The sequence below is a fragment of the Lynx rufus genome, unplaced genomic scaffold, assembly GCF_022079265.1.
Source record: "Lynx rufus isolate CCGP_SWC_20201006 ecotype Redwood Valley unplaced genomic scaffold, mLynRuf1.p SCAF_8, whole genome shotgun sequence".
Lineage (NCBI taxonomy): Eukaryota > Metazoa > Chordata > Mammalia > Carnivora > Felidae > Lynx > Lynx rufus.
In genome coordinates, this window is record NW_025814896.1 from 101,451,443 (window position 1) to 101,464,052 (window position 12,610).

Below are 12,610 nucleotides of genomic sequence, written 5' to 3' on the forward strand. Positions count from 1 at the left end.
TTATTCATTCATTTATCCACCTATTCGATCAGCAACCATTCATCAAATGCCTACTCTGTGCCACACAAAGGACAGGGGCTGGGACAAATGGAATGACTAATATCATGTCCCTGCCCTCGAGGAGCTGGGCCCCTACCACAGGCTTCAGTTTGTACTTGGGGATGTATATCCTGGAGTGACCTCAGTAACTATTATCTACTACATGCAGGCCTTCCTCCAAATCTATACTCCTTTCACTATTCAGAAACCACTGTGGAAAAGACCCCAGGTTCTTAAAGGGGCTTCCCCTCAGATCCTAGTGGTCACAAATTTAGAATTTAGCGGGCCTAAAGTCATTCCAAGAATTACCCTGTTATCCTGTTCTACATGGACAGTCATCACAACTTGGGAAAAAAGATCCACGTACCACTTTTAAAGGACACACACTCCTGACCCTGGTCCCTCCTTCCTACTACTGCCCAAGGATTTCTCATCCCAAAGACCTAGGTTCTGAGCTTTATATGTTGCTATTGGTTTTCTCCAGTTCCTCTCCCCCATGCCTCAGAGTCCCGCATCTAATTCAAGTTCATAAATGAAATTCCCTAGGAAGAAGAAACGCAATTTCTATGCACAAGCTGAAGTATACAGTGTTGGCTCTTAGGTCACAAGTCAAAAGTGTGAAACACACCTGTCTGAGATACTTCCTACCACCATTTCTGAGGCAGCTCAAGCAATAAGGTCAGACATCTGTGCTCCAAGCCCAGATCTGTCACGACCAAGGCCACTTAGGTAAATTACCTGGCAACTTGAAGACTCAATTTCCTCCTGTGTAAAATGGGGTAAAAAAAATATCTCCCCCACAGGGTCACTGGGAGGACTCTATAGGACAGCACGTGTGACGTACCACTGGCTGGCAGGGAACTAAGTAACTGTGCTCTTCTGAGCCTTGTCCCTCCCTGTCTGAAGGCCACCGGTATAGGTCCTCTCCAGGCCCTGATCCTGGGGGTGGCAGGTACTTACTGCTTTCGGTTCTCAGTCTCTCCTCTTCTGGCCTAAAATAGGGGACATTAAACTCCACAGAGTGTGGGCCAAATCCAGTCCACTGCCTGTTTTTGTAAAGTTTTACTTTGACACAGTCATGCTCATTTGTTTGTATTATCTATGGCTGCTTTTGTGCTACAAAGCAGAGTTGAGTAGTTACAACAGAAATGTATGGCCCATAAAATATAAAATACATTTTATTATCTAGCCTTTACAGAAAAGGTTTGCCAATTCCTGGTCTGGAACGACTTCCCTCCCCAGCGTCACTAATACTCCCCTGAGGAAGACCCTGGTTTCTTTCTGTCTCCCTGCTCATGTTGGAGCCTGGAAACTCTAGCTCCCTGAATCTTCCACCTCCCCTTGAGCCTTGGGTATACTTTCACTTCTTCTAAGGAACACTGGCAATCTGACCCATCCTCTGCCATGCTCAGTTCAGACAGTTTCAACCAGTGCTAACAGCTGCTCCTCGGTCTTCAAAATCATTTCTGTCCGGCAACAGTGGTCCGTCCATTCCCACCCAGCCCCAGCACCCTGCTCTGCTGGAAGTGACTGCTAACTGTTTGGAATAGGATGCAGAGTTGGCCCCAGGTCACCTTCATCATCTCTTTGGATAGCTCCCTCATGGTGGCCTGGATTTCTGGGATCTTCACAAGGCTCTGCATGGCCTTCATCACTTCTGTGCTCTTCTGTAGGGAACCGGCCACTCGCAAAACCGCTGAAAAGGAAAAGGAACAGGATCGTTCAACAGAATGTGACACAGGATTGGGAATAAAGCATGACAGTCAGGTGCGCCTAGGTAGCTCAGGTGGTTAAACATCTGAGTCTTGATCTCAGCTCAGGTCTTGATCTCAGGGTCGTGAGTTCAAGCCTCGCCCTGCGCCCTGTGGCAGGTGTGAAGCCTAATTAACAACAAAAAAAGAGTGATAGTCAAATTATAAGCTATTCTAATAAAAGAGAACAGTAGTAGGTAGACTCCCAAAACTATCTGTGAACCTACATTACTATGCTAGTTGACCAAGAGACTGACTTTTCTAAACCGTACACTTTAGCTACAACAGGTACACACTCTGAGCATGCACACCATCCGGCTGATGTGGAAAGCAGCCTGAAGGCGTGCATCTGAGCTTTAGGGAAGGAAGCCCACTAGGAATGACTGTGATCCCAGGACAAGTCACACGGGAGGAACAGCTCTAGATCTTGCCAGGGCCACACTGGAAAATACAACACTTTAGGCTATACACAACTAGTGTTCCCCATACACCAGCCTATGGATGGCTGCTGCTCTCTGAGGGCCCTGTCACTAGTCCTCAGGAAAATGAGAGAAATCAGGATGAGATACATAGTGAGTCTATGTGTTGCTGTATGGCGGTTACAGTTCCTTGCTACGGAAACATTTTCTGTCGTTTGATCATATACACACTTCTGTATAAGAAATCATGGTAATAGCAAATGATCATCCCTCTGCCCTGCACCCTACCCACCACCATACACACATCTTTAACATGTCAAAGATATGGCAGCCTTCCAAATCTGTTTTGCAATATCATGAGACTTAAAGTTCTGAGCTGTCCAACAAAACTGGCACAGAGACCGCCTGAGCACTGCAGTGCCTGGCTAAGCTACGAGTTACTAAAAATTTACCCATCTGAATCCAGACTCTAGGCAGCTCTCACATGTAAGGGAAAACAAGAGGCAAGGAAACAAGAGTGACCAGGGAAATATCTGGGTGACATACACACCATTTTGCGATTTTTCTAAAGGAGTAAGGAAGTTTGTTAGTTGCAGAGAATTCTTCATTTCTCCTTAACATTGGAATGGGGAAGTGAAATATTGATCTATTAAGATTAAGATTAGTATATATTACAGCAGAAATATCAAGAATCTATATGGCTGAAATAACAAATTATATATGCCATTATAATGATACAAAAAAGTTTTAAAATATTAAAGTTACTATTGGTTATTGTAAAAAGGTAAGTGAGGGAAAGAAGGGCAAAAATAAAGTTTATTCCATATAGTTCTTTTTGAACTATAAAGTTTGATGTCTACGCAGGCCCACGTTTTATCCTAACTTACATGCTGAGTTTCCCACAGAGAGTGCTTGAACATGACATGTGTTCAATAAACTTTTTTGAGTTGAATTAGTAAAAAAATAAAAATAAAAAGATGGGAGCTAAAGAAAAAAACTGGTGTGATAAGTATTAAATACTAAAACATTTGTACTTTGAAAAGGGTATGAGTTTCTGATTGTTAAAAGAAACAAGAGAGGTGCCTGGGTGGCTCAGTTGGTTGGGCATCTTGACTCTTGATTTTGGCTTAGGTCATTATCTAATGGTTTGGGAGTTCGAGCCCTGCGTCTCCCTCTCTCTCTGCCCCTCTCCTGCTCTCTCTCTCTCTCTCAAAATAAACAAACAAAAAAAAAAAAAGAAGAAGAAGAAAAGGAAGAGTATAGTGGGAAAAGAAGAAGCAAAAATAAACTTAGAAATAAAACTAATCCCAAAAGACTTTAATTTGATTGCCAATCAGGATTGGGGGAAGTAGATTTTTAAAAGGCCAATGCTACAATGGAAACTCAAAACAAAGAAAGATGAATATACAAAGAAAAATAAAAGACTAAAAACTAAAATGTACTTTCTATGTTCCACAAGGAAAGAAGCATGTGAGGAAGATAAAAACTGTTTTATAATAATAAGTCACCCCTACAGCAGAATGAGAAGTAGGCCATAAGCTGGAAGAAAATATTTGCAAAAAACAAATGAGAAAGGAATGTTTATCCAACGTATGCAAAGAACTCTTAAAACTCAGTAAGAAAATGAACAATCCAATTAAAAATGGGCAAAGACCTAAACAGATACCTCACCAAAAAAGATGGCAAAAACCCCGCAAACCCCACACGAAAAGATGATCAACATATCATTAGGGAATTGCAAACTAAAACAAGGAGATACCACTACACATCTATTAAAATGTCAAAATCCAAAACACTGACAACACTCAATGCTGGTGAGGGTGTGGAGCAACAGCAACTGCTGGTGGGAATGCAAAATGGTACAGCCACTTTGGAAGACAATTTGGCAGTTTCTTACAAAATTAAACCTACTCTTATATATGAGCTCCTTGGTATTTACCCAAATGAGCTGAAACGTATGTCTACACAAAAACCTGCAGATTGACAGCTTTCTTCATTATTGCCCAAACTTAGAAGCAACCAAGATGTTGCTTGCAAAAGAACAACAATAATGGAGCAGATAAAGCGTGGTATATACAAGGGAATATTCAATGTTAAAAAAAGCTCTCAAGCCATTAAAAAAATGAAGGTAACTGGGGCACCTGCGTGCTTCAGTCAGTTGGGCATCCGACTTTGGCTCAGGTCATGATCTCACAGTTTTTGAGTTTGAGCCCTGCATGGGGCTCTGTGCTGACAGCTCGAAGCCTAGAGCCTGCTTTGGATTCTGCGTCTCCCTCTTTCTCTGCCTCTCCCCCACCGTGCTCTCTCGTGCTCTCTCTCTCTCTCTCTCTCTCAAATAAGTAAACCTTAAAAAAAATGAAGGAAATTTACTTACATGCATATTACTAAATGAAAGAAACAAATCTAAAAGGCTTACTTAACACACTGTATCAGTCCAACTATATGACATTCTGGAAAAGGCAAACACTATGGAGACAGTAAAAAGATCAATGGTTGCTTGGGGTGGGAGGGAGGAGTGAACAGGCAGAGCACAGAAGATTTTTTAGCCATACATATTTCACAATAAAAAAAGAATCTCCAAAAAGGTTAGAATGATACAGAAAACAAGAGGTTAGCATTATAAAAACTACCTGACATTTAAAATTAGAAAGAGCAAAGTCACACGGAAAGGGATCATGACATGAGCCTCATTGCCTGGTTATAGCTCTTTCTGCTAGTCCCTCCCCAGCCCACCGCCAGATCTTCCTGCTGTTTTTCCAGCATTCCAGGCTCCTCCAGCTGCAAGGTCTCTGTATGCTCCTCCCTCAATATGCAGGGCAGGGCCCCACTAACAGCTCTAGAGAGTGGAGACCTAATGGATGGATTTCTTTTTTTAACAGTATGCTTCATGAATTTGCATACCATCCTTCTGCACAGACCATTGAATCTTCTCATTAAAGTCACCATTCTGGTAATATGTGCTGCCCAAGAGAGGACAAGATATCTTTTTTATTTGGAGGTGGACTCATGATTTTATTCCCAGTGCCTTCCATTGTGCCTGACACAGCTGACTCTCAAATGTTGAATAAACCAATGAATGCATTTAGAAGACAACAAGCAAAACTATGTTATTCAAACTGGATTTTAAAAAATGTTAAACATATTCACGTCTTAACAGCAAGCAACACTGAGGTGGTTAATAAAGAATCAAATGCCTCTATATATAATGACATATTTAGATCAGAAATGTGTTATTCCTTTCTTGTACTGACCATAAAAATTCCAGAGCGTTTCTTTATGGAAATAAATAAAATCAACCAATTTCATATGGCAAAAAGAAGGGGAGGGACTTTAACAAATAGAAACTAGTTCTCCCCAAATTTTCAATTACATAGAATGATGGCACCTGGGGAACAACTTGTTGAAACTCTCAACTTCTCACTTCCCCTCCTTCCAACTCCTGGCAACCACCAATGTACTTTCTGTGTCCGTGGATCTGACTATTCTAGGCACCTCATGTAAGTGGAATCATAGTTATCTGTCCTTCTGGGACAGGCCTGTTTCACTTAGCATAATGCCTTCAAGGTTTATCCACATTGTAACAAAGTGTCAGCATTTCCTTCCTTCCTTCCTTTTTTTTTTTTTTTTTTAAAAGTTTGAGAGTGAGAGAGAGTGCCAGCAGGGGAGGAGCAAAGAGAGGGGGAGAGAGAATCCCAAGCTGGCTCTGCATTAACAGCACAGAGCCTGACTTAGGGCTCGATCCCACGAACCATGAGTTCACGACCTGATCAAAAATCAAGAGTTGCACACTCAACCAACTCAGCCACCCAGGCGCCCCATCATTTTTTTCCTTTTAAGGCTGAATAATATTGTGTGTATATATACCACATTTTGTTTATCTATTCATCCTTCAATGGATACTTGGGTTACCTTTACCTTTTTCCTATTGTCAATAATGTGACTATGAACATGGATGTACAAATATCTGTTTGAGTCCCTATTTTCAATTATTTTGGGTATCTACCCAGAGACATTATTTCTGAATCATATGGTAATTCTATTTCCTGTCTCACCTTTGAAACTTTCTCTCAACTTACTCCCCCTTTTAAAGCATACTCATCATCTGTCTTATTCTGCAAGAAGCTGCTGTCAGAAAGCTATCACTTGGAAAGCATCTAATCATAACGTATTAATAGCTGACAAGGCTTAACATGTTACCCTTCCCAGGGATATCTGCATTTTAGCTGAAGATCTTGAGGAAAGTGACTTCATCAAATGGTGACTTTTCAAAGCAACAACAGGCTAGGATAGAAGGGGGGCAGACATTGAGGGCAAGACCCTAATCTTAGCAACTCTCATTATAGTATTTCTAGTTTTCTCTTCTCTCGTTCCAAAATATAGACTCCTCCCTCCTGCTCTGTCCTCGGTGCCACCCTTCTCTGCTGTATTTAATTTGCCATCAGGAACATCCTACTATAAGGCCTCTCAACAACCTCCCCAGGGCTTCCTCCCACCAGCTTGGTGCCTAAGTACTTAGAAGCAGGGTGATGATCCTCCTGGAGTCAGTCTGGACAGCCCCAAATAGAAGCTCTGTTCTCTCTTTAGGGCCGCTTCCCTTCTCTCAGTTTCCAGTGTCTTTTAATGGCCCTGCATTCTTTTCAGGTTCAAGGTCTTAAAGCATTTCCAGCTTATTTGTACCCTGACTACATCCATTTACTCTGCATCCAGACTAAAACTTCCCAGTGTCCTCTCTTCCGTGCATCTCATTTGACTAAGCTACTCAGGTCCTGCCCATGGCCACTCAGGTCCCCCGCCTGCCATCCTGCTGTGCCAGTCCCTTGCTGCACCTACAGTTTGTGCTCACAATGTGCATGGCACTCTACTGCCTACAAAATGGAATGATAAGTCCTTGCTTAACTTACAAAACTGACTCCAAATTACCTTTGGAGCTCTACCTCCCACTGCCCCACTTAATGTGCTCTTGTCAAACTGAAACACGTACTGTTTGCTGAACACAGCCTGAAGTATTTCATCTGTGCCTTTGTGCACCCTAATCCATGAACTGAGATGCCTCTGATTCGCCTCAGAATACTTTTCCTCTGAACTCGTCCTGCAGTTTATCTGTGCCACCCCTACAGCGATCTCAATCTGAGCTTGTCTCTGAAAACCCTTGCTCTCCTGACGGCTGTAAAAACTGTCTTCCTCACCTCTCTGCTCAGCCTCTCCGGCCATCCCTCCTCCATGTTCTCCTGTACCCCAACCTCCCGGAACTTCCTAAATGTGCAGTTCTTCTTGGCCCCAGGGCTCTCCTACGAGCTGCCTGGCACTCAGGTTGGAGCACCCATGTCGTCCTTCAGTATTGTTGGTCCCTGAAAGGAGCCATTCTCCACTCCGGTTCCCTTTTCCAGTCTCCTGGTGCTTATCACAGTTTGCAAGAGAAGTACCACTTACTTGACTATTAAATTTATTATTTTTTAGGTATTTTTATTAAATTTACAGATTAGCTGCTTTCATCCCATACCTAGAGGGCAATGACTGTGCCTATAATGTTGACTATCCCTGGTGCCCAGCAATACATCTGCCACATAATAGGGGCTAAAAAATGGATTTATTAAAGAATTATCATTTCACTTTTGGTAGCTTTGTCTGCCTGAGAAGACTGGGGAAGTTTCTCATGCTGCCTACACTTAATCCAGCCTCCCCACCATCCCCACCCTCTCCTTTTCTTTCTTAAAAAAGAAGAGAGATAGAGAAGAAGAGGGTGGTGAGAAGGAGCCCTGACAAACAGTTCAAGGAACACTAGAACATTTCAGAAAGAAGTGTTCATGAAATAAGAACAGGATGATTTCAAAAAAAATCAGAGAACTCTTCTGTAAATTAAAATTCAGATAGCCAAAATGAAGAATTTGAGAGAAGAAATGGGAAATAAAGTTAAGGAAATTTCTCAGAAAGTTAAACACAACAACAAAATTGGTGACAGTGATCATATTTTGAGCTATATATAGAGCAATCACCACACACCAGGCGTTGGTTGATAACCCTCACAACTACTCTATGAGGAAGGTGCTATTATTATTTTCAAAATGGAAAACAGGAAAGGTAAGAAAATTAAAGGATCAGTCTGGGAAGTCTAACAAAATCTTCTGCTTCCAGAAAGAAAGAGAAAATACAGTGGAAAGGAAATGATCTCATGAACACATCCAAGAACTAAAAGACCAGGGAACTGAAGGGACAGCACCCTTGTCTTTTAGGAATCCATGTGGAAATATTTACAGATGAGACTGTGTGGGGTCTTAGGTTCCCCAGGGGGAAATACAAGGGAGTAGATGCAGATACAGATGAAGTAGGACCAGACAAGATTTCTGTGCAGGTGTAGTAATTCTGACATAACCATTAAGACATAAGTGGAGATAACCACTTAACATAACCATTAAGATATAAGTGGAGTCACCACACCCTAGGTGACAAAGTCAGGCGTGAAGATAAAAATGTGGAAAGCAGTATTTTGAGGCACGACATTAGATAAGGCCACCTGGGGGAAGACAGTGAATATGGAAAACAGCGGAGGATCTAGAACGGAGTCTTAGGGCACTCTGACTCATTTAAAGACCAAACGGGGTGCCTGGCTAGCGTGGTTGGTTGAGCATCCAACTCTTGATTTCAGCTCAGATCATGATCCTGGGGTCGTGGGACAGAGCTCCAAGTTGGGCTGTGCATGGAATGCAGAGCCTGCTAGGATTCTCTCTACCTCTGCCCCTCTCCCCACTTGTGCACGTGTGCTCTAATTAAAAAAAAAAAAAACCAGCAAATATTTTACTTTCCAGTTGTGAGAAAACCACAAATAATATGTATCTGAAACAAACAATAAAATATATTGTTATGGGTATATATTTAAAGGATAACAAGCTCTGACTTCTGTGCAGTACATTCAAGAGCTTCTGTTTACTACTGAAAGTACATGCTACAGGAGAAGAGATTTTTCATGCGGATGATTACCTATGAGCTCTACCTGCTTGAAAAGGTCTTTAGGAATCAGTACACCAGAAAGAAAAGCTAAACAGAAGACAGTGATCAAGTACACTAGTTCCCAGAGAAATGTTATCTGCTGTAATAAGGTAACATTTCTCAAAAATTACAAAGTCTGACAAGGGTTGGTGAAAAGGTATGGAAAAAGGAACTCTCATCCACTGCTTGTGGGAATGTAAATTAGTAAAGCCTCTTTGGAGAACAATTTTGCAATTGTAGCAAATTTCAGCCCACTTATTTTTAACCCAGCAATTCTACTTCTGAGTATAAAATTGTTCTAGAGAAACCTTTACACATGGGCAAAAGAGAAAAGACATTCGCAGCAGCACTGTAATAGCAAAATATTGAAAAGAGCCTAAATGTCCATCAGTGGAGGAAAAGTAAAATGTGATACATCCATCTGATGAAACAACATCCACTAGTTAAAAAAAATATGTCATTATGGGTATGCTTCAAAAACACAATGATAAATGGTATATACAGAATACCATTTCTACCAACATCAAGATTCATTAACAGTGATTACTTATGGGGTGGTTGAGAGAGAAGGGAACTGGGAAGACATATTAAAGGAGCTTCAACTTTAGTAATACTGTTTCTTCTAGCATATAAAACTGAAGCAAATACAACAAAATGTCAAATTGTATTCATTCCGGGTGACAGGTACTTAAACATCTACTATTATTATCCTGTCTACTTTCATCTTTGCAACTTTATGGGGGGTGTGGGGAGAATAAGCCAGATGTTTTCTAATGTTCACTCAGAAAAGGAAATACCGAAAAAATTTTAAATAAACTCATCAGGGTCACAGCACAGAGCCCGATGTGGGCCTCGAACCCACAAACTGTGAGATCATGACCTGAGCCGAAGTCGATCACTTAACTGACTGAGCCACCCAGGCGCCCCTGAAAATGTTCGTTAGTGTAAAATTTCTCTGTAATTTCTGAGTCCACACTCAAGTCTAAATATCTAACAGTCATTTGGTGCCATTCTCAAGGAACTATAATTCTGAGTTAGGACTTCTTAATTTAACAGAAATTAAGTTAAAAAACAGAAACTAGGGGTGCTTAAGTGGCTCAGATGGTTAAGCATCTAACTTTGGCCCAAGTCATGATCTTGCGGTCCATGAGTTTGAGCCCAGAATAGAGCTCTGTGCTTGACAGTTTGGAGCCTGGAGCCTGCTTCAGATTCTGTGTCTCCCTCTCTCTCTCTCCCCCTCTCTCACTCACACTGACTCTGTCTCCCTCAAAAATGAATAAACATAAAAAAAATTTAAAAAACAAACAGAAAACAACTGGATGTAAATTTAACCTATGACTCAAGCTGTCACTGGCCTAGAGACAGATGCATGTGAAAGATCACAACAGTATTACACTGGACAATAAAAGAAAACTAAATTATGTTTATTCTTATTTTAAATATTATAATACATTTTTAGAAATTAAACTGATAGCTCACATGTGTGAATACCCATTACAAGTTTGCAGATTCCTAAGATGTAAGGAAGCATTAGGTAGAGAGCCAGAGATAAGACAGAAAAGGAGGTGCGGTTAAAGCCAAAAATAAACTTGGATTGAGTGATTATCTGTCTGTCTATCTATCTATCTATCTATCTATCTATCTATCTATCTATCTATCTATTTAAAGTAGGCTTCATACCCAGTGTAGGGCTTGAACTCACGACCCTGAGATCAAGAACTGAGCTGGGATCAAGAATTAGATGCTTAGGGGTGCCTGGGTGGCTTAGTCAGTTATTAAGCATCTGACTCTTGATCTCGGCTCAGGTCATGATCTCATGGTTTATGAGTTCGAGCCCTGGAATTCTGTTTCTCCCTCTCTCTGATCCTCCCCTACTCATGCTTTCCCTCTCTCTGTCTCAAAATAAACAAATAAACTTGAAAAAACAGAATTGAATGCTTAACTAACTGAGCCACTCAGGAGCCCCAGACCTGGACTATTTTAACATTTTGCCTTGGATGACTCTCTCTCGGAACAGAGGAAATTCTCTTCTTATTCCTCCAATGCACAGGCTCACTTCTTACTCCTCTGACTCAACTCTCAGGTCACTTTATAACACTGTTCACATGAGGCAGAATATTCTAAGCAAAGCAGATTTATATGCTTATTTTGCCATTATTGCAACAACACTGCGAAAGAAAATGAATCATAAAATAATGATAGTAATAATTATATTTTGCATTTGTGTAACACTCCAACCAAGACAATATAAAGAATAAAAACCAGAGTGGAGTCTGTTCTTCCCGTTCAAGAAATCCAGCCAGGACTAATAAAAGTAGCAAGAGCCATCAGCATTAATGAGGAGGCTGCAGATAATGGCCATCTTACCCAGCTGGTTCTTCATCCCCATGAGCACAGAGTTCATGTGAGCTTTGGAAGCATAGAGCTTGCTCACAGCCTTCCTTGACCTGATCATCTCCTTGGCCAAAACTACACAGACGTCTTTCTGGCCCTTCTTGGCAGCATCTTTCACTGACCGTTTTACTTTTTCTTCTTCTCTTTGGATATCTAAATTTAGAACATAAGACAAAACACCAAAAAATTAAGGGTAAACCAGATTTATTGGCATTCAAATCCATTCTTATGGTGATCTAAATGGGTCTATTAAAAGGAAAACAGAGGCGCCTGGGTAGCTCAGTCAGTGGAGGGTACAACTCTCAATTTTGAGGTTTTGAGTTCAAGCCCCATGTTGGGTGTAGAAATTACTTAAAAATAAACATTAAAAAAAAATTTTTTTTGAGAGAGAGAGACAGAGCATGAGTGGGGGAGGAGTAGACAGAGAGGGAGACACAGAATCCGAAGCAGGCTCCAGGCTCTGAGCTGTCAGCACAGAGCCCAGCATGGGCTTGAATACATTTACTATGAGATCATGACCTAAGCCAAAGTCAGACACTTAACTGAGTCAACCAGGTGCCCCTTAAAAATAAAATCTTAAAAAAAAACTAAAAAGAAAAACAAAGAGGATGATTTAAACAAAATTAAAATAATTAATGTGATAGGTTTTCATTATTTCCAGAAACAACATTAAAGTAACTTAGGAGTAAACAGGTAAGTAAATCCTATTACATTAGGCAAAATTTCAAAACTGCCTTTCCAAGGCCGTTCTAACATTCATTGGTACTGTACTAAGGAACTTTAAACATACTATAAATGAGCTTTCTCTAATAACCAATAATGTTTCTGCAATTATGGGAGTATAATCTCTGTACATTTATTAATGATTTATAAAAACCTGCAACTTGAGGAAAACCCAAACATATTAAAGTATCAAAACATCATCAACCAGAGGTATGATACGTCTGTATTATATGCTTTATGAACAGCAGAGATACTTTTATTGTAGTAAAACACACATAACATAAATTTGCCATCTTAACC

At 40.8% G+C, this 12,610-nt stretch overlaps 1 protein-coding gene across 4 annotated transcripts in view; it reads right to left on the reverse strand.

The window, feature by feature from the left end:
- LOC124504093 (E3 ubiquitin-protein ligase RNF103) overlaps positions 1-12,610 on the reverse strand; it is a 114,930-nt gene that overhangs the window by 3,834 nt on the left and 98,486 nt on the right. For all 4 annotated transcript variants that reach the window (XM_047069415.1, XM_047069411.1, XM_047069412.1 and 1 more), the window contains 2 exons: positions 11,561-11,740; positions 1,614-1,735 (listed from right to left, as the gene is read on the reverse strand). In XM_047069415.1, coding sequence (XP_046925371.1) covers positions 1,614-1,735; positions 11,561-11,740 — 302 coding nt within the window. The remainder of the gene's footprint in view (positions 1-1,613; positions 1,736-11,560; positions 11,741-12,610) is intronic.